The 19,723-nt window shown below is 56.8% G+C and overlaps 1 protein-coding gene across 2 annotated transcripts; it reads right to left on the bottom strand.

The window, feature by feature from the left end:
* Positions 1-1,369: 1,369 nt before the first annotated feature.
* Positions 1,370-14,307, bottom strand: SCNN1B (sodium channel epithelial 1 subunit beta). Of its 2 annotated transcripts, none has more exons than XM_063171507.1 (13): positions 14,264-14,307; positions 9,685-10,003; positions 8,108-8,507; positions 7,202-7,395; positions 6,861-6,964; positions 6,267-6,430; positions 5,721-5,828; positions 3,963-4,080; positions 3,370-3,445; positions 3,126-3,183; positions 2,664-2,725; positions 2,213-2,288; positions 1,370-1,860 (listed from the first exon to the last, which is right to left on the bottom strand). In XM_063171507.1, exons 2-13 carry the CDS (start codon positions 9,993-9,995, stop codon positions 1,507-1,509), a joined length of 2,025 nt encoding a protein of 674 aa, XP_063027577.1. In that variant the 5' UTR covers positions 9,996-10,003; positions 14,264-14,307; the 3' UTR covers positions 1,370-1,506. The 2 variants fall into 2 exon arrangements, with proteins under 2 accessions (XP_063027577.1, XP_063027576.1); XM_063171506.1 differs by lacking the exon at positions 14,264-14,307 and adding an exon at positions 12,018-12,218.
* Positions 14,308-19,723: the final 5,416 nt, after the last annotated feature.

The raw sequence follows: 19,723 nt of genomic DNA, 5'->3' as shown, positions 1-19,723 counted from the left end.
AGGGCTGCATTCCTCTGCCTTTACAGATGTTTTTGCTGTCATGTGCCCTGTTGGCACTCTGGTGGGTTTAGGGGCTTGCTGGGCTCAGGCTCTGCCTAGGTGGGGTAGTTCTGTAAAGAGCAGTGTTTGGGGGCTGTTGGTCCTTCTTCCTTCAAACGAGAACCAGCTGGGGGAGAAAGGGCTGGGGCAGAGTGTGGACATGTGAAGGAGGTACTCCCTGAACCGCGATTCAGTGAATTTTGAACAGAACTCCGTCGTGTGGGGCAGAGTCAGCTGTGCTGGTGGCACCTCAGCTGTCAGATTGTCCCCAGTTCCTCTGTCCTGCTGCTGGTGCTCATCAGCCCCTGTCCCCACCATTTCCAGTGCTGCCGAGGGGCTGGAGGGGCCCTGGGCACGCTCTGCCCCACATCCTGCAGCAGAGCACCCTGTGCTGGGGCTCTGGCTGTGCAGAGGGATCCTGGAGCCCCCTCTCTGCAGCTGTACCATGCTGGGCGCCGTGCCCAGAACAGCGTGTTCTGGTATGGGCTTTAACCACAGGATTGTGCTTCCTCTTGAACTTCTGCAGAGGTACTTCAGCCAGGCCAGGCCCCGAGGGCTGTGATGGGTTCCTGGGAAAGTTCCTGGGGCCCATAGCCAGCCAGGGACAGGTGAGCTCCTGCCCCACTAAGCTCAGCCCCACAGGCACCGCCAAAGGCCCCGGCTGCCCCCGTGTCAGGGGGAGCACCCTGTGTTCTCCTCCTTGCAAGCCACTGCCATCAACCCAGCACTGCACTACCCCACTGCCAGCAGGGAAGCTAAAGGCAACTTCTAAATCAACTTTTTATTATTGCAAGAATGATAATTAAACAGGCTGGTGCCTCTTCCCAGCCGAGTCTCTGTGGAGTCGTGTTCTTGGCACACCATCAGCTGTGCCCACCTGCACCGTGAGTGCTACAAACCCTGGGCAGCAGCACAACAGGGCACCCAGGGGCTCCAGCAGTGAAGGGAGAGTTCAGTTTCCATCACAGTTGTTTGGGAATGGAAATTCTGCAGCCTCAGAGGTCAGAAGTAGCTTTGGTCCCATCCCAAGGCTCTGCTCCATGGTATGGCACAGCTGTGCCACATCCGTGCAGCCAAGAGCGCTGGAGAAGGGGGTAGGATGAGACAGTCTTTAAGGTCCCTTCCAACACAATCTCTTCTAGGGTGCTGTGATCTACCAGGCCAGGGTCTTGCATCCACTGTGAGGACATCCTGTCCTCTCCCTGCCACCACCCTGCTCTGCTCACTGGAATTGCTTCCCACCCACCTGGTGATGAGAAACAGTGACACGATTTTACAGCAACACTGATGTACACAAGCCCTACACGCTAAAGCCAAAGCCTGACTCTGCGAGGTTTATTGCAGGGTTTATTAGGCAGAGCTTCCTGCCAGCGATCAGTCATAGGAGAGGACAGCCTGGGCTTTTCATTCCCTCTGGCTGTGGACAGACAGCTGCCCAGCGCGCGGCCGGGCTGACGGACCCCGCGGTCACTCGGTGTCCGCATCGCTGTCGGGGCCCAGCGTGTCCAGGGGCTGCACCCGCAGGGAGTCGTAGTTGGGCGGGGGCGTGCCGGGCTCGGGGGGCAGCGCCGGGGCCCCCACGAGCTCGTGCTGGAAGCCCAGGTTGGTGTGAGCCTCCACCAGCCCCGACACCGTGGGCGGCGCGTCTGGGTACCGCGCCCGCGCCCGCCGCTGCTTCAGGCCCTTGCACCAGCTGATGACGTTGATGACGGTGATCCACAGCGAGTCGATGATGATCTCCCCAAACTCAATGAGGCACAGCACCGAGCCCCCCATCCAGAACCCAAACTGGCCTCCCAGGCTCGACAGCAGCCAAACGATCTGTGGGAAGAGAGCAGAGTGAGCCCCCCAGATGTGCCCCAGCCCGATCCATCACCCGTGTGCCAGTGCTGATGGGGGTGATGCCCCTGCACCTGGGACCTGCCCGCTGGGGCTTCTCCTGTGCTGGTGTTGCCCTGCAGGGCTGGGACAGGGACGGGAGATGGAGTGGGGGAAGGAATTGAGGGGTGTGAGCCACCAGGCAGAGGTGGCTTCACCCACTTCATTTCAGCAGGTGTGCCAAGAAGCAGCCTCGAGGGACGTGACAGGCTGTCCCCCAGGGCACTGAGCCCTGCCCGTCCCAGCTGCTGGCTCCTGTGCCTGCCCTGCCAGAAGGGCTGGGATGGGCACTCACCGTGGTGGCAGCTGACTCCGAGATGGTGCGGTAGTTGTACTCCTGGAAGTAAATGTTCAGCTTGATGATTCCATTCCTGCAAAGAACAAAACCCACCTCAGTGAGGAGCTGGCTGTCAATGCCCTGCACCTCTGCTCCAGCCTGACCGTGGGACAGAGAGACACCAAGACATCAGTATGGAGTGACAAACGTAATGACATTGGAACTGTCCTCAAGGCTGATTTTACTTTGCTGCACGTTTGAGTTTGACTAGCCCAGTCTGCAGCTCTGGAGAGCAGAGGACATGCACGAAGTGCCTTTTGGATCTGCCTTTTGTGTGTCCCAGGCGAACGCTGCAAACCTCGTCCTCGCTGCCATTCGCACCCGCGCGCTGGCCCGGAGCCAGGGCTCGTGTCAGGCTGATGTTAACAGGCTCAGCAGAGAAGATAAAGTGGTTGTTCCTTTCACTCACCTGTCCAGAGTCACATTTGTTGACATATCCCTTTCATAAGACAGAATATGGAAAATCCAGTCCTAGGGAAACAAAATCTGTTCACAAAGAGTAGAGACACCCTGTGCTCTTGAAGAGAACAAGCCCTGCGGGTGCGGTGCCCCGTGCCAGGCAGCCCTGGCACCCTGTGCAGCTGGAGGGGGACACCGTGGGGCTGAGCAGGGCAGCTCTGCCTCAGCAGGGCAGGGGGTGTCCTTCCCTGTCCTGTGTGGGTGGGGAAGGTGGGCTCAGCCTTGGGCTGGCACTAGGGCAGAGCCCAGCAGGGAGGAGCCACCCTGGGGTCCCCCCCTGCCTCATACCCTGGTGCTGGTCTGCTCTGCATGTGGGAAACGTGGACTTCAGCAAAGCTCTGACAACAGCCAGTGCCCGTGCCTGGGGACAGGAGCCACCAGAGTCTGTCACAAGCCAAGGAATGGGGGTTACCTCAGAGGCTTCTGATGGCCAGTCCGCCATGGAGATGGTCATTTTGTACTGGGTGTCACTGGAGTGGAGAGGGAGAGTGTTAGTGTGCAGATTTCCCCTCCTCTGAAGTCCCTGGAACTTCAGTTCTCCCACAGCAAACCAGCCCTGCAGGGTTTGCTGCCCTTTCAGGACAGTCAGGACCGATGGGAGTCAAAGTGAAGGATCCTCCACCTCCACAGCAACCAGATCAGGCTCAGGTACTCACTTGCATGTTTCTTTGCAGGAGTCAATGCAGATCTGACGCTGTTTTATGCTGGACCTCAGTGAGGAATAGCAATATGCTGTTTGGTGAAAACAAAATTAAAGTTTCTTTAGATAAGGACCCAGTTACTCAGGTATATCAGTTCCATTTATCAAAATAAATATTAGGTATGACCACGCAATACAGATTTGCCATCTTTCCTTTCCTTGAGAAGCTTGAGCAAAACATTCAGGCAATTTACTAATAAATTAAAAATAAACTGTCAGTTTCTGAAGACAGTTCTCACAGAACCAGCTTGCCCAGGATTGGTATTTTTGGCACAGCCCTGGCCTCTGCCAGCACAGACCCGTGCTACCCCAGGGGAGCACTGGATCCTCCATGGCCCCTGCCAGGGGACCCAAAATTTTTGGGCGCAGAGGCCTGGAGTGATATCCTGTGTTCTCTCTCTTTGGTGCCCAAGGGCTCCCCCAGCCAGGACCAAACGCAGCCCCTTCTCCCAGCACTGGCCCAGGTGGCCACGTCCCACAGGGAGCAGCCGTGCAGGAGCTGCAGGGACAGCAGCAGACCCAGCCCCTGAAACCCCCAGCAGCTCTTACCCCAGCCTGGGTTGTCCTGGTTATTGCAGTAACTGACCCCTTCAGGCAGAGGGAACATGTAGTGCCCACAGCCACAGATCTCCACCATGTGGTTCTGGAAGCAGGAGCGCAGGCAGGCCTGGCAGGGAAGGGGATGCTCAGAGCTGGGCTGAGCCCTGGGGAGCCGTGCCCTGCTGGGATGGCAGCGGCCCCCGAGCCCCTGTGCCCCAGGAACTCCTGTCCTGCCCTGCACGGGTGATCTGGGGCTGCCAGAGCCTCTGCCCAGAGCCCTGCCGGCCTCGCTGGGCACTGGAGCTCTTTGGCCACTCGTGAGCCCTCGTGGGCAACGCAGGGAGCTCAGCACCCGCTCCCACTCACACAGGAAACTGCTCATTTCTCAATCATTTCAGGGCTTCACAGAGGTAACATTCACGCTTCCAAAAGGGAATACAAATGTTCTCTTCCACCACAGACAGGGCTGTGCTCTCCAGGCTTTACACAACACTGACAAAGGGCTGGTTTTACATTTTAAGGCCATGAATTTCCAAATCCTTCAACATAAAGAGCAGACGAATGATCTCTGTGTCGGTGCTGCTCTTCTGGGGAGGATTGTGGCTGCAGCTCCAGCTGCTGCACTGCCATTAGCTTGGTGAGGCGTGAAGTTCATCACCCGAGCTTGGAGTGGGATTCTGCACGAGGCAGCACAAAGCAATAGCAAAGTCTGTGAGAAGATAATTCAATTTAACAGTTGTGGGCAGGACAAGCAGAGAATTTCTGAGTGATAGGAAAGGCCCACAGAGTGCAGAGCAGCCAGGCAGTGCTGGGAGAGCCTGGTTTTGCTGAGAGGGCTCTGAAGTGGCGTTATGTGCGCACAGAACTCCATCACGTTTGCACTTCCAGGGAATAATGCAATCCTCTCGAGTGTTTGCTTAAACCTTATACAAGCATCTTCAAAAGCTGGCTAAAGTGGTCTAGTTGTTATTATATTACATAAAGGTAGAAATATAAAACCACTGCCAGCCCAAAGCCCTCCTGATCTCCGGGTGCATCTGTGAATCACCCCAAAGGGTTTGGGTGTTTCCCTTATTATCACCTTGCACCCTCAAGAGCTGCTCCTCTCTCCAGCACAGCCTGTTACAAATTAACCTCTGCTTAATGCTGGCCCTCTAATTTTCTACAGACGCAAGGTTTACTGACACTCAACTTTCTCATCCAATTTTCAGAGTGATGAAGAAGCAAAGGGCTGTTTCCCTTCCTGCACGAACCAGCTGCATTTTCAGGGTGAAAAATGACTTGATTCCCCCAAAGAGAAAAAAGTTAAAGATCGCAGGAATGTTCAGAGGGAGACTCTCTGCTTTGTACTCATCTCCTTTCAGGGGTAAATATCACTTGTGTGCACAAAACACAGGCTCCTGAGAAGTGTCACTCTGACGTTGTCTCAGCAGAAGTTTCCCAGAGCCTAAATGATTCTTTCTACAGAGCCATGTGGGGCTTAGATCAGATATGAGGAAAAATTTTTCATGGAAAACGTTGTAAAGCATTTGAACAGGCTGCCCAGGGCAGTGGTGAAGTCACCATCCCTGGAAGTGTTCAAAAATCATGTGATGTGGCACTTGAGGACATGGTTTATCAGTGCTGGTGCTGTGTTGATACTTGGATTTGATTATCTTGGAAGGTTTTATGATTTTATGATTCCCCAATACCCTACATGATAGGCAAGGATCTAAGTGCCTTGATGACTTTTCCTGCAGAGTGCCGTTTGGTGCACAGGTGCGTTACCTGGATGGAGTAGGAGGTGTTGTACTGGCTGTAGAGGTTTTTGACGGGGACGTCGGAGCCGTTCAGGGTGCAGTCGCTGTAGGGGTAACCCATCCTCTCCAGCTCGTCCTGGAGAGAAACCCAAACACCAGACTGTGCTTATCTCTTCTCCACAGGTCCCTGTGCCATTTTCCAGAGCTCTGTAATTCCGTGCTCCCCACTGGCTTTGCTAGAGATGAGAGTCAGGGCTGGCAGAGCTGAGGAGGCTGCAGCCCCTTCCCTGGGTGGATCCAGGCAGGCCAGGCTGCTCAGGGTTTGCCAAAGCCCCTTCTGACACGCTGCAGAAAGAGACAGCCGTGACCCGAGCCCAGAATCCCGGCCTCAATCAAGCACTTTGCCAGGACAGTTACATAAAATCCTCCATAAAGCGCTCCAGCCCCTGACAGGTGTGTACCTTGCCTCCTTTGGTTTGAGCCAGTTCAGCCAAGACTGAAAGCAAACTTGGTTTGGCTCCCATCAGATAACATTATTCTCAGACAATCTGCTCCCCAGGAATGCCACACATACCACCAGCACTCCAATGGAGGTTTCTGTCCCAGCCATGGCGTAGATGCCCTGGTCCTTGAGGAAGGGAAAGCTCTTCTGCTGGTGCAGCATGAGCCTGGCCCCAGCGGCAGAGGACAGGTAGGGAATGTAGTCCTGCTGGCTGATGTCCAGAATCAGCTTCAGCCCTGGGACACCAGACAAAACACAACAGGAATTGCATGGGAAGGTGAGGCTTGGGGAAAAAAGGGAGTCTGTTTCCTTCTCCTGTTCCTTGGGAAGAGCCAGGGTCTGGCTGCCACGGCAGCCTGACCTGGGGAGGAACACTTATGGTGGTGAATGCCCAGAACTGCAGTAGCAGGCAACAGTCATGTGTTGCCTCAGATATTTTAAATACCCAGAGGATGCCCTTCTGCTACATGTCTGTAGTCACTTTTTTCTGTGTGGCACATTTTCCTTTTGGGGCTCACCCCCTTCTGGAATGCCTCTGCTCCCTCTTGCAGTGCTCCAGTGACAGAGGAATCATAAGTCTGTCCTGAGGGACAGAAATGGGTACCAAGAGACAGAGCCCTCACATCTGCTACTCCAGCCCCCTCCTCCATTTCAAAGCTCCCTTACCAAACTCAGCCCCGGGGTTGGAAGAATTCAGAGCCTCTTCATCCATGCCCCAGTTAAATATGTAGCAGTTACCATGGTCTGGGTGGTAGATTTGGGTGAAATTCCTGGAAGAATCATACACAGAAAACTGTGACTCTTGGGAGGACTAAAGGGGTGCGACATAAAGCAGAAGGTGGGCCCAGCTCAGCAGCTATGCTTCCCAACACTGGGAAGCGTTGTTAGAGCTGAGAATCAGCAGCAATCTCATTAGCAGCTGATATATATGTTAAAAAGAGAAAGGAACCCACGTGCTGTTCGTTCCTGCAGGGACAGAAAGGAGCAGGGGGCTCCTGTGCACCTACTTGTAGTTGCAGGGCTCAGCCCCATAGAGACAGGCCAGGATCATGTCCTCTGCCTGGTAGCCCATCCTGATCCTCTCGTGCAGCGGGACCTTGGAGAGGATGGAGGTGGACTGCAGGATGTACCACTCGGTCACCGCCTGCGCCGCGCTGCTGAAGTTCCTGTACGTGCAGTTCTCAGAGCCCTGGTGGCTGCACTGGGGACACAGAGCAGGCAGCCTCAGCCTGGGGGACAGCAGGGCCATGGGGACCCCCTCCCCACCTGCTCACCCACATGCCAGCCCTGCCTGCAGCCCCAGGGACTGAGAGGTTCAGCCTGACGGGGCCACAGGCCGGCTGTCACTGAGCTGGCTGTCACACTCAGCTGGCTGTCACTCTGAGCTGGCTGTCATTACAGCCAGGGACATTTCCCTGCTGGGCAGGTCATACATCATCCCCAGGGTGACCCCACAAGTTAACAGAAAATGTCAATTTTGGACCAATTCTTTAAGGCTGCAGTTTCCCCAGCCTCTGAGGTCTGCCCAGGCAGGGTCCTTGGAGCCTCCATGGGAGCAGGGGTGAGGGGTTCCAGGATCACCTTGTGCCTCTGCAGACTGCAGCAGGAAAGGAATGGGACAGCAGCCTCAGCCTCTCCCTGGCATTTTGGGTGCCTGACCCCAGGAAGGGGTTAAGGTGCCTGGGAGCCTGCAGGGACCACCCTTGCCCTGGCTCTGTCCTGGGCTCAGCCCGCACCAGGGCTGGGTCTGGGCACAGGCAGTGCCCAGACCTGGCACAGCCAGAGCAGAGCCCAGGGCAGAATGGCCACGGGCAGCTGGTGGGGAGGGGACACAGATCTCCCTGCTGCATCCTTGCCAAGGCACCCATCCCTCATCTCTGCCTGCTGCCACTGTGGGACCCCTCTCCTCTCACCAGTTTCACTGCCAGCTTGTACTTCTTCTCTTCCAACGTGGTGTTGGCCGGGGCAGGTGTAGCAGTGGTTTGGTTCACCTCAGTGGTTTCATTGTCCATGGTTCCATTGATCCCATAGAGCTGGTGGCGCTCAGCAGTGTCACTGCTCACATTGGCTCTGCTGTCTGTGGCATTTTCATTGTCCACAGCAGTCTGGTTGGTCTCAAAGATGTCCAGGATGATGGGATTGTCTTTGTCGTGCTCATCAATGAGGACCAGGGGGATCTGGTTCCAGAGCTCCAGGTCGAGTGGCAGGGACGTGTTCTCAGTGCTGTTGCCTGGTGTGGGCTGCAGGATCCTCTCCAGGGCTGCGTCGATGAGCCTGTCCAGCTCCTTCAGCAGGGGCTTCACCTCCGAGTACCTGCGGGACAGACAGTGGGACAGCAGTGCCAGGGAATGGGGACACGAGGCAGCTCACCTGCCACACTGCTGGTTTGGACACTCCTGAGCACCTCAGAGCGCTGACTGAACTTACTGCAGGACAAGGGGAGCTGCCATGCAGAGCACGGCCAGCCCGGACCCTCCTGGGCACCTCAGAGAACTGCCTGAATTTAGTACAGGACAAGGGGAGCTGCCCTGCAGAGCACGGCCAGCTCGCACCCTGGTGTCCCAGCAGGCTGCAGCTGGGCAGAGCAGTGGGACGATAAACAGGGAGTGCCGCAGGGCTGAACACACCAATGCTGGGCCACGTTGGTTCTAGTTCAGTAATTCACTGCAGTTTACACAAAACATCTCTAGCAAGTGGAGGAAAAACTACCCCTAAGCAATTCTTGTGTTGGCCGGGAGCGTCTTGCCTTGGGCTACACTATTGCATGGATTTAAAATGACGACAGATTTAAAGCAACTCTAATGAAAATCAGTGACTCCTTTGAAATCACAATTCAGTTCTCTGTCTCTATGGCAGACAGGACTGCAGAACCAGCTCTCAGTGACTGGAGTATGAGCAATGAGAAGAATGCTCACAGTGAGGAAGGGGAAGGAAAGAAATTGTGGGGAAAGATGGAGAGACTGATTCTGGCTGGGAAGGGTGAGCTGAATTTGGTTCTTTTATGAGCTGAGGAAAGTTTGCAGGGAGATAAAAACCTTCATTGGATTGACCGATATGGTACAGAAACTGTGTTAGGAAGAAACTTTTCCCCATGAGGGTGGTGAGGCCCTGGCACAGGTGCCCAGAGCAGCTGTGGCTGCCCCTGGATCCCTGGCAGTGTCCCAGGCCAGGCTGGACAGGGCTGGGATAGTGGAAGGCGTCCCTGCCCAGGGCGGGGGGCAAAATGAGATGAACTTGAAGGTCCCTTCCCAACCCAAAGTGTTCTGGGATTCTGTGAAGCCCAGGATGACTCGCAGGGAGGTGAACCCTCCTCTGGCCCTGAGCCATTCATCTCCATATTGTTCTTTATTTGTTTTAAGGCACACCTGGAGACTCCATTGATGCTCCTAATGTGATGTCTCAGACAGGAATGGGCCCTCAGTACCTCTCACTGGCAATGTTTCTGAGGGGTTAGGGCACACATGGGGAAACTGGGAGAAGAAAAACTTACTTGAAGGGGTTGGCGTTGCAGATGGTGACTGCGGGGAACTTCATGGTCTTAAAGCCAATGGAGAGGGATGAGGTGACATTGTAGGAGAGGTAGGTGTTGATGAGGATCCCCCACTGCCAGAAGACCAGGGATGCAAAGAGCAGCGTTAGGAAGAACCAGATTAATTTCTTCTTTGGCCCCTCCTTGATGATGCGCTTGGGGCCGTGGGTGTTGGTGTTGTCGCAGTACCAGACCAGCAGCTCCTTGTAGGTGTAGCCAGGGCCCTTCTGCAGGCGGTGCAGCGCCCGCACCAGGTACTTCTTCAGGTTCATGCTGCTGCCTGCGAGCGGGAGAAAAGGCATCAGAGCAGCTCTGAGAGCAGCAGGGGCTGTGCCACACCAGGTGCCCGGTTTGGGCAGCACAGCAGGAGTGGGGCGGCCACTGCGATGGCACGGCCGTGGTTTGTAACCCAGGAAAAACTCAATGCTCTGCAGGGTCATGCCATGGCAGCAGCATGGCAGCCAGCCTCCTCTACAGGAGAGCTTTGGGATCAGCAGCTCCACAGGTGCCGAATGATTTGTCATGTTTTGGGTTCTTGCTGGCCCCACCGGAGCTGAGTGACCTGCGGGATGTGGCTGTGCCAGGTGAGTCCCGAGCCTGGCCAGGGCGCTGCAGTGTGGCAATGCCTGCCCAGGTGCTGCTGTGTGCACTCTGATACAGCTGGAATGCTGTCCCAGCCTCAGCCAACACTAGATGGACCAAGCAGTACACGCAGAGCTGGCTTGGGTAGAGCTCAGGCTCACAGCGTTCAGGGATCAACCCCACATGGAGCCTGAGACAATTTTTCTTTAAAGTAGGAAGTATTAGAGCATATCCAGCTTTCAGAGGGACAGAAAAGAGGAGCTGGAAGCAGCAGTACCTTTCCCAGGACCAGGAATGCTGTCCAGGGCTGCTGCCCGTTGGAGGAGGGACACCAGATTGTTTTTTTCTACCGAATTCCTTTGTCTGTCAGATATTATCAGTACGCCCCCCCCACTCCTCTGCTGTGGTGAGGGATGCTGCATACTTGGCATTCATTTTGTGAGTAAACAGAACATTTTGTGCTGCTATTTTAAGGTTAGAATCTGTGTTACTAAATCTTAACATCCCGAGGCAGGATTTCAAAAAGAACCTGAGGCAGGGACTCAGAACGTTTGTCAGATTTAAGCTGCAGGAGAGCAGAGTTAAAGATTAATGCTGGGAATAGGCCCCATCCCGGGAGGAAGAGTGGCGGAATAATGCAGCAATAGTTCACCAAGGAGCAGCACTCGGCAGGGCAGGAATGACAGTGACACAGCATTACTTGCAGGTGAGCAAAGAAGGCAGCAGAGGTGCGCACGGGCCCTGGGGAGTGAAAGGAGGTGGGTTCTTCATACTTTTCAAAAATAAAGAAGGCGATACTGATTCCTTGATGTGCTGGCCAGATCTGCCAGTTCTCCTGAGTAGCACACAGAGAGTTTGATAACAGTATAAACCCAACAGATTTTGAAGTCTCGCTGCACGACACAAAGAGGGGTGATGGTTTTCACTGCATGCCTGTTACCTCTGATGTTAGATGTAGGTGCTCCTCTGTGGGAGAGGACTTGGGGAAGAACAAACCCCAGCTGCTTCCTCTAAGACCTGAGGGCAGGCTGTACTCTTATAGAAAAGCTTTTGTTCTCCAAGGAACTCGTATCCTGAGACTTGGACCCCCGGACCCCCAACCTCCCCATCTCATCCTCCATGCCCTTGTGCCACTGAGGCTGCTCCTGCCCTTGCCTGGGGGTGCTCTGCTCGTGGAGGGAGCACGGCTTGCACCAGAGCCTGGCTGGGTTTTGGGCAGATGCCACAGAGGGGGGCAGTGACCGTGGTCTGTGCCGAGCTGCCCAGGCTGTGGTGGGCTGAGAGCCCCGGGCTGTGCTGCCCCAGCCCTGCAGAGCGAGCCAGCCCTGCCTGGGGCACAGCAAGCCCAGCCTTGGCTTTACAGTCCTCAGAGCTGCTCTACATCGGGGAGCCCAGCGAGGCCGACGAGGAAACACTTTCTGCCTTTTAACAAATCCAGTAACAGATTTAGAGTGGATTGCAGTTTCCAGCCCCTGCCTGGCTGCTGCTGGCCAGCTCTGTGCCCTCGGCTGTCCCTGCTGTCACCAACCACTGGCTCCTGCCACAGGGGGACTCCACTGGTGTGCCAGTCCCTATGGGTCACTCATAACTGGGAGAAGTTATTCCTCTTCATATGGGATAAAAGAAATGGCAAGGAGCAAAAGCTGCATTTGAACATGCCTGGATGACTTTTTTTGTGATGGATATTCTCATTTTAACAGTTTTCTTCTTACCTTTATTTCCAGTGTTTCCAAACAGGCTCCTTCCTTGCTGACAGCTGGAAGCTGCCCCAGGTGAGCCCCAAGGCCCTGTTTTGGGGGCTCCTCCCTGGCACAGTGCTCAGAGCTCAGCCCAGAGCTGCTCAGGGCAGGGTTGGTGCCAGGTTTGGTGCCAGTCTGGGGTGGGTCCTGCTCTGCCCCATCAGCAGGCTGCACCTGAGCAGAGAGGTGATAAATGAGGGGTGTAAGGACCCACTCTCCATCAGTGCACTGACAACTGTGTTCCCTTCCCACAGCCCCTCTGGAGGGAGGAGGAGGAGCAGTGATGGAGCAGGAGTTGAGCAGGGCTGGGGGCACAGAGGGGCCACCCCCTCGATAGACACAGCCCTGAACCCTTTGCAGGTGGGAGCCAGCCCTGCGTTACATCCCTGCTCTGCTCTGGGCTGCCCTGGTCACAGCAGGGTCACCCGAGCTGAGCCAGGGCTGTGAGCCCCCGTGTGTGCCAAGGGTGCCAAGGCCCCTCTCCTGGCAGCACCTGCATCCCTGGGGTGACCAAAGCCATCCTAGGAGAAACCTGCTCCCGGTTCCAGTGGGGTTTCTCTGTGCTGAGGACGTGTCCTCCCTGTCTCCAGCAGGTGATCCAGCCCTGCCTCATCCCAGCATCACCCTGGGTGAAACTCCTCCACCTCACAGTGACATCACACTCCCACATTACGAAATGATCCTGTTGACTCTCTTGAATCTCCTCTGGGGTTTTCCTAGGGCAATTGCCACTTGGAGGAAATAAAGTAATGAGCAAAACTTGCCCCACTCCTGGAAGCTCCAGGGTCAGATATGGGCAGCAAAACCACGCTGACATTACCAGCCCGATGACACTGTGATTGCTCAGCACTTTCTCTCCTGAGACACACCAGTCACTCCTCTCTGATGAGCAGCTGCTCATCTGCCATCTCCCCTGAACCCTGAGGGAAAAGCCTAGTTTTCCTAAATGAGACATCTCTCTAGTGGTACTTTGGCAAATTAGAGGAATTTCTTTTATTACCTCACAAGTTTACAGGTTGGCAGTTGGAAAAGTGGAGCAGCCACGAGCCAGTGAGCAATGGAAGCCTGTCTCCAGGTGGGGTCAGAGCTCCCAGCAGATGCCCTGTGCTGCTGGTGCAGGGACAGTGGCCAGGGCACACAGTGCCAGCTCCACCGCCCACGGCTCCAGCCCACGCAGGCGCCTCCGGGGCTCCAGCCCACGGGCAGGCGTGCAGCACTCAGGAGTATTTACAGTCTGCAGCTCAGATAGCGCTGCCCCGACTCTGTGTGTGTGCCAGGCACTCTGCTCCCGCTGCCCTGCCTAGCCTGAGCTCCCTCTGCTCTGCAGCCGGGCTGGGGCTGCTGGGGCTGGAGAAGAGAAGGCTCCAGGGAGAGCTCAGAGCCCTGCCAGGGCCTGGAGGGGCTCCAGGAGAGCTGGAAAGGGACTGGGGACAGGGATGGAGGGACAAGGGGAACAAGGGGGAATAGCTTCCCACTACCAGAGGGCAGGGATGGAGGGATATTGGAAAGAAATCCTACCCTTGGGGGTGGGAAGTGCAGGGCTTGGAGCAGCCTGAGGTAGTGGAAGGTGTCCCTGCCCAGGGCAGGGGGTGAAACGAGGTGGACTTGGAGGGCCCTTCCAACTCAACCCAATCCACGAACCTGTGGCTCCCACGATGTCCCGCTCTCTCGGGACAATCACAAGCCGTGCTCCTCATGTGCCAGGAAGGTCACATTGTGAGCTCACTTGGTTGCTTAGGCAAGGAATCCTGGACAGCAAGAGGAGCAAACCTCCAGCACCAGGGACTGCATCCCCTGGGATGCTGCGGGCACACTCTGCCCCACTGGGAGCACCATCCTGGGGGAGACGGCACATTTCCAGTACCAAACCAAACACTGAACTACTCCACCAAGATGCGGTTTGCTCCCATTCTCTTTTATCGGGAGATTAAAGGAAACCCCTGGGTAAACAAAGGCTAAATCCGAACTACTACCCCTTGCTGCACGCCGGGTACACCCCAAACCCCTGCCCAGCACGAAACCCGCCCCGCTGCTGCCAGACCAGGCAGAGACCGGGCGACTCGGGTGTGTAGCCGTGTCAGACACCACGGCCGGTCCCGTCGAGCCGGTCCCTGGGGCCCGGGGCGCTGACAGATGCCGGGGCATCCCTGGGCAGGCTCTCGGCCGGAGGGACCGGCAGCCCCCCCCGCACGCCCTGTCCCGCCCCCCGTGCCCCGTACCTGCCGCCCGTGCGGCTCCGGCCGCGCTCCCGCCGACACCGGCACCGGCCCCGGCCCCGGCCCCGGCCGCGCCGCCCGGCCCGCCCCGGCCCGCCCCGCCGCCCCGGCCGGGCCCGCCCTCCCGCGCCGCCAGCGCTCCCCGCCGGTCCCGGTTCCCTGGAGCGCTGCTCTGATCCCTCCCAGCGCATCCCGGGAACGGCGCCTGGTTCTGCTGCTCCGGCTCCCGGCAAACGCAGCCCGGGATCAGCGGCACGGACCTCGCACAATCGCAGAGTTACTCGCTTAGGAAGGGACCTTGGGAACAGAATCCTGCCATGGATTGGGTTGGAAGGGACCTCAAAGCCCATCTAGTGCCACCCCTGCCATGGCAGGGACACCTTCACTGTCCCAGGGTGCTCCAGCCTGGCCTGGGGCGCTGCCAGGGATCCAGGGGCAGCCACAGCTGCTCTGGGCACCTGTGCCAGGCTTCCCCCCCTCCTGGGGAAGGATTTCTTTCCAATATCCCATCTAACCCAGCCCTCTGGCAGTGGGAAGCCATTCCCCCTTGTCCCCTTTGTCACCTCACTGCTTTACCTTCCCTGGTGCCAACTGTCCCCGGTGCCAGGCTTTTGACATGGGTAAATAAATGTAGGTGAGGTGCATTAGTGTTTTGAAACAGTTTTATAAGCTGTTTTAGAAAGATCCTATAATCTTTTTTCCTTGGCAGAGGCTGCCTAGGACAGTAGTGGAATCCCCAGCCCTGGAGGGATTTAAAAGCCATGTGGATGTGGCACCTGGGGACAAGGGTTAATGGTGGCCTTGGCAGTGCTGGGGAAATGGTTGGACTCGACGATCTTGGAGGGCTTTTCCAACCTGAATGATTCTTTGGTTCTATGTTAATTTATTTTTTTCTGTAAAAAGCCTCCCTTCACAGCTGTTTGCTCCCCTGCCTGCTGCTGGCAGGAGCTTGAGCACCCTGAGCCTGTCAAGTGTGGACTAGACAAGACATTGATTTTCAAACAGAGGGGGCAGAGCTCAGGGCCACCAATGGACTGATCTGGACCTTGACGATCTCTTTCCAGGAGAAATGAGCGATGTTTCTATAAAATGACAGAATGAAATAAACATGGCAGCAGCATTTCTGTTTGTTTCAGGGCTGGGAGGCAGCAGCTCAGAGGGGCCAGGGTCCTCCCAACCCAGCTGTTCCCGGCGATTTTCACGGTGATTAGTATGTGCTTTGTGATTTCATGACTTAATCTCAATATTATGTGTCTTGCACTTGCTGACTCCTGTTGATCCCGTAATTAATCTCTCGGGGGGCTGGAGAGACATCCCCCCTTTTCTGTATTCTCCTAACCCAGGGCCAGCCCGGTGTGTTCCACGGGCTGGGATCCCTCAGCCCAACACTGCTGTACAAACACGTTTGGGGGTAAAATCCCGAGCATCTCGAGCGAAGTGGCAGACGTCAGCTCCTCACAACAGAACAGTGAACATGTACAAACCTCCTTGGAACCATAAATCACTGCTGAGGGCACAGCATTGTACAGGGGAGCGATTGCCTCTTGCTAGGAGAGGTAATGGCAGATTCTTGTTCAATCAGGACTTGGTCAGACTTTCCCAAATGTCCTCGTGTTCTGTTATTTGGGAACAAAAGGGATTTTTATTTTTAACTGGCACAAGTATAGCTCATGCCATTATGTCAGGAGTGGAATGCGGGATTGTGTTTGAGAAGTATCTCCAAGGGAAGCTGGAATGAACAGGTTGGATGGACCAGGACCTGCCGGGTTCCTCTGCCCTGTCACAGTAATTGCCCTGCTGTGGGCACTGCTCTCCCAGAGAACAATGCCAGTTACTGGCTCTGGCAGCTCCAGCCCTGGAAATAGAGCGGCTGGCATTTGTTCCGGGGTTCGGAACATCAGCTGCGCAGCCAGCAAGGCCAAATGACCTTGAGCTGCTTGACTTTCCATCATCTCTCAATTGTTTATGAGGAAGTTTATTTCATAAGCAAAAACCTCCTGCTGAAAATACAGCTGAAACGCCACAGGAAGCTCCCCTGCATCCCAGGCATTGTTTCACCAGTGGTGTATGGTGCTGGCATGATGCACTGCTGACAGCAGCTAAATACAGCTGGGACACCAGATCCACGGGGAAAACCAGCCCTGAAAGTGACTCCATCTGCCCGACCTTCCAAAAACATCAGCTGCTCCTAAATTTGTCTGATGGAAGGAAAACGTTTGGATGGTGGCTGTGGCTGGTACAAAGGCTGCCGGAATTTTGCTGGATGCTGTTAGGTCTGGATGTACAGATGAAGAGCAGAGGTGATTGTTCCTATCAGTCCCCATCAGTCCCTGTCACTGTCACCCACCCAACGCTGGGGCAGGCATTGTGTCCCCACACACGGAGGCTGCTCCTGCCCCATTCCCTGTCCCTCCTGCCCCATTCCCTTTCCCTGTCCCTGTCCCTGTCCCTGCCCCTGTCCCTGTCCCTGTCCCTGCCAAGGGAGCCGTGCACCCGGCCCAGGCTCACCCAGCACGGTAATTGCCAGGTTTATCACTCGTGTGCACTTCCAGAGACACACCGCTGTCGCTAAATGAAACAGAGTCATTTCGTTGTGACCAGTAAAAGCCTGTGAAGTGACAGTGAGCATCTCACAACCACCCTGTGCCTGGAGCCCCGTGTCAAACCTGTTAACTGGCCTGTGTTTGCGTTACAAAGATCAGGCAGTAAAACCCAGACTGGTTTTGTTTTACAAGGCGCAGCAGAGGGAGGGAAGGGGCCCCGGGCTCCTGCTGGCCTGGCACAGCTCGGTGGCCGGTGGCACAGCTCGGTGGCCCGTGGCACAGCTCGGTGGCCCGTGGCACAGCGAGGGCTGCTCGGTGCCAGGGTCGGGCACTGGGCTGTGGCACCACCACGTATGGCCCTGCCAGCCCAGCTGTGGCCACAGGGACAGAGGGATGGGGCAAACCGCTCTGGGGCCCAGCTTGCTCAGCCTCAGCACGGTGACCTGGGCACTGCGGATGACAACTGGGCAGGTTCGGCACAGCACTGTGATCATTTGTCACTGGTGGGGTTTCCCCTGACCAGCTCTATAGCTAATTGTGACAGGGCATTAATTGCACTCATCTGCCTTTTCCGCTGTACGAGTTTACTGGAAAAAATATCCGTCCTGCTGTGACTCCAGCATCCTGGGATGTGGCAGCTCAGGTCCTCTGGATGCCCCCAGGCTGCCCTGGTACAGGCCGGGAGTGCCAGCGTGGCTCCAGCAGGATGCAGCAATGTAAAGGTGCCCTGGGCTGGTGCTTTATGGTCCCCTCCCATGTCCTGGGGCAAATGTGAACTATTTTGTGACTGATGACATTTTATAACAAGACCAGAGCTGATTTATAGCAAACCCAGGAGTGATTACCCCTGTGTACCCAGGGGAACAGCTTGTACCGTTCAGGATTCATTATGTAAACTTGGGTGAGAAGGTCTTAAAACCCAGAGGGACGGCACTGGTTGTGACAACAGGGTGATTCACCCCGGCTGGAGCCGGCTGCCACCTCCGCTGTGTTCTGGGTGATCACATCCCGCCAGGACGGCGCTGTGCTCTGCGGCAGGTGAATAAATACAGGGAACACATGGTTTTAATCCCTAGAAATACATTTGGACAAAGCACATGAGTGGAAGAGAGAGATGTGACCCCTCATCCCACCCCTGGTGCTGGATGGGGCCTGCCTGGCTCAGTTGCTGGGGCTTTGCAGGTTGGGTTGGGTTTTTGTCACCCTCCCCACAGTGTCCCCTCCTGTAGTTTGTGTCTCACAGCTTTGGAAACACTGCCAATGGCAAGGCTGCTGGGGTCACAGTGCCACCACAGTCCTGGGGGGCTGGCAGCCACATACCCAGCAGTGAGGGGGGCTCAGGTCCTGACAGGGTACTGCTCCCACCCAGGCAAACTGAGATAGATGTGCACCACTGGGAGGGACAAGGCAGTGCAAGAGTGTTACAGGAAAATGCTGAGGCTTGGCTGAAGATTCCAGAGGACAGAGGCAGGAACACTGCGTCCACAGCCCTGGGGCCAGGTGTGTTTCCCTGTTTATGCCCCCGGCTGTGTTACAACCAGGCCAGGGAGCAGGCATGGCTGCGGGTCAGCACCGGGCCCGCGGCTGCCCACAGGCACAGGGACAAGGACAGGGAGGGATGGAGAGACCCTGCCCTCCATCACAGCTGCCCACAGGCGCAGGGACAAGGACAGGGAGGGATGGAGAGACCCTGCCCTCCATCACAGCTGCCCACAGGCACAGGGACAAGGACAGGGAGGGCTGGAGAGGCCCTGCCCTCCATCACAGCTGCCCACAGGCGCAGGGACAAGGACAGGGAGGGCTGGAGAGGCCCTGCCCTCCATCACAGCTGCCCACAGGCACAGGGACAAGGACAGGGAGGGCTGGAGAGGCCCTGCCCTCCATCACAGCTGCCCACAGGCACAGGGACAAGGACAGGGAGGGATGGAGAGACCCTGCCCTCCATCACAGCTGCCCACAGGCGCAGGGACAAGGACAGGGAGGGCTGGAGAGGCCCTGCCCTCCATCACAGCTGCCCACAGGCACAGGGACAAGGACAGGGAGGGCTGGAGAGGCCCTGCCCTCCATCACAGCTGCCCACAGGCGCAGGGACAAGGACAGGGAGGGATGGAGAGACCCTGCCCTCCATCACAGCTGCCCACAGGGGCAGGGACAAGGACAGGGAGGGATGGAGAGACCCTGCCCTCCATCACAGCTGCCCACAGGGGCAGGGACAAGGACAGGGAGGGATGGAGAGACCCTGCCCTCCATCACAGCTGCCCACAGGGGCAGGGACAAGGACAGGGAGGGATGGAGAGACCCTGCCCTCCACCACCACTGCCCCAGGGCCTCCACTGCCCCTTGCTGCACACCGGGTACACCCCAAATCCCTGCCCAGCCACTTCCCCAGGGCCGGGTGCCCTGAGTGCCCAGGCAGGTGGGACGGGTGCAGGCTGTGCCCACACTGCCCAGGCCGGAGGGGACTGCTTTGGAGAGGGGTGCCCAGCCAGGTGGGATGGGTGCAGGCCGTGTCCGTGTTGCCCAGGCCGGAGTGGCACAGCAGGCCCAGTCTGGCAGCTGGGATGGCAGTGCCCAAGCTGGCCCAGGGTTCCTGCTCCCCCTCCTGCCTTGGGCAGTGCTCTCCTCTCAGTCTGGTTCCAGGGTGAGCCATGCCCATTGTGTGTGCCAGGGGGTGTGGGCAGCTGGTGAGGGCTCCGCATGTCCCAGCCTGTCCTGCTCCAGGGAGAGGCCGCCATGGGGATTAGTGTGGGGCCCTGTGGTGGCATGTCCCTGCTGCAGCCTGGGTCACTCTGCCATGGGGATTAGTGTGGGGCCGTGTGGTGGCATGTCCCTGTGATGGCATGTCCCTGTGGGGGAACTGCTGCAGCCTGGGTCACACTGCCATGGGGATTAGTGTGGGGCCCTGTGGTGGCATGTCCCT

Source organism: Melospiza melodia, chromosome 18 (assembly GCF_035770615.1).
Source record: "Melospiza melodia melodia isolate bMelMel2 chromosome 18, bMelMel2.pri, whole genome shotgun sequence".
NCBI classification, from domain to species: Eukaryota; Metazoa; Chordata; class Aves; order Passeriformes; family Passerellidae; genus Melospiza; species Melospiza melodia.
The sequence above is the reverse complement of the archived record's forward strand: the minus strand, read 5'-3'. Positions and strand labels throughout refer to the sequence as shown.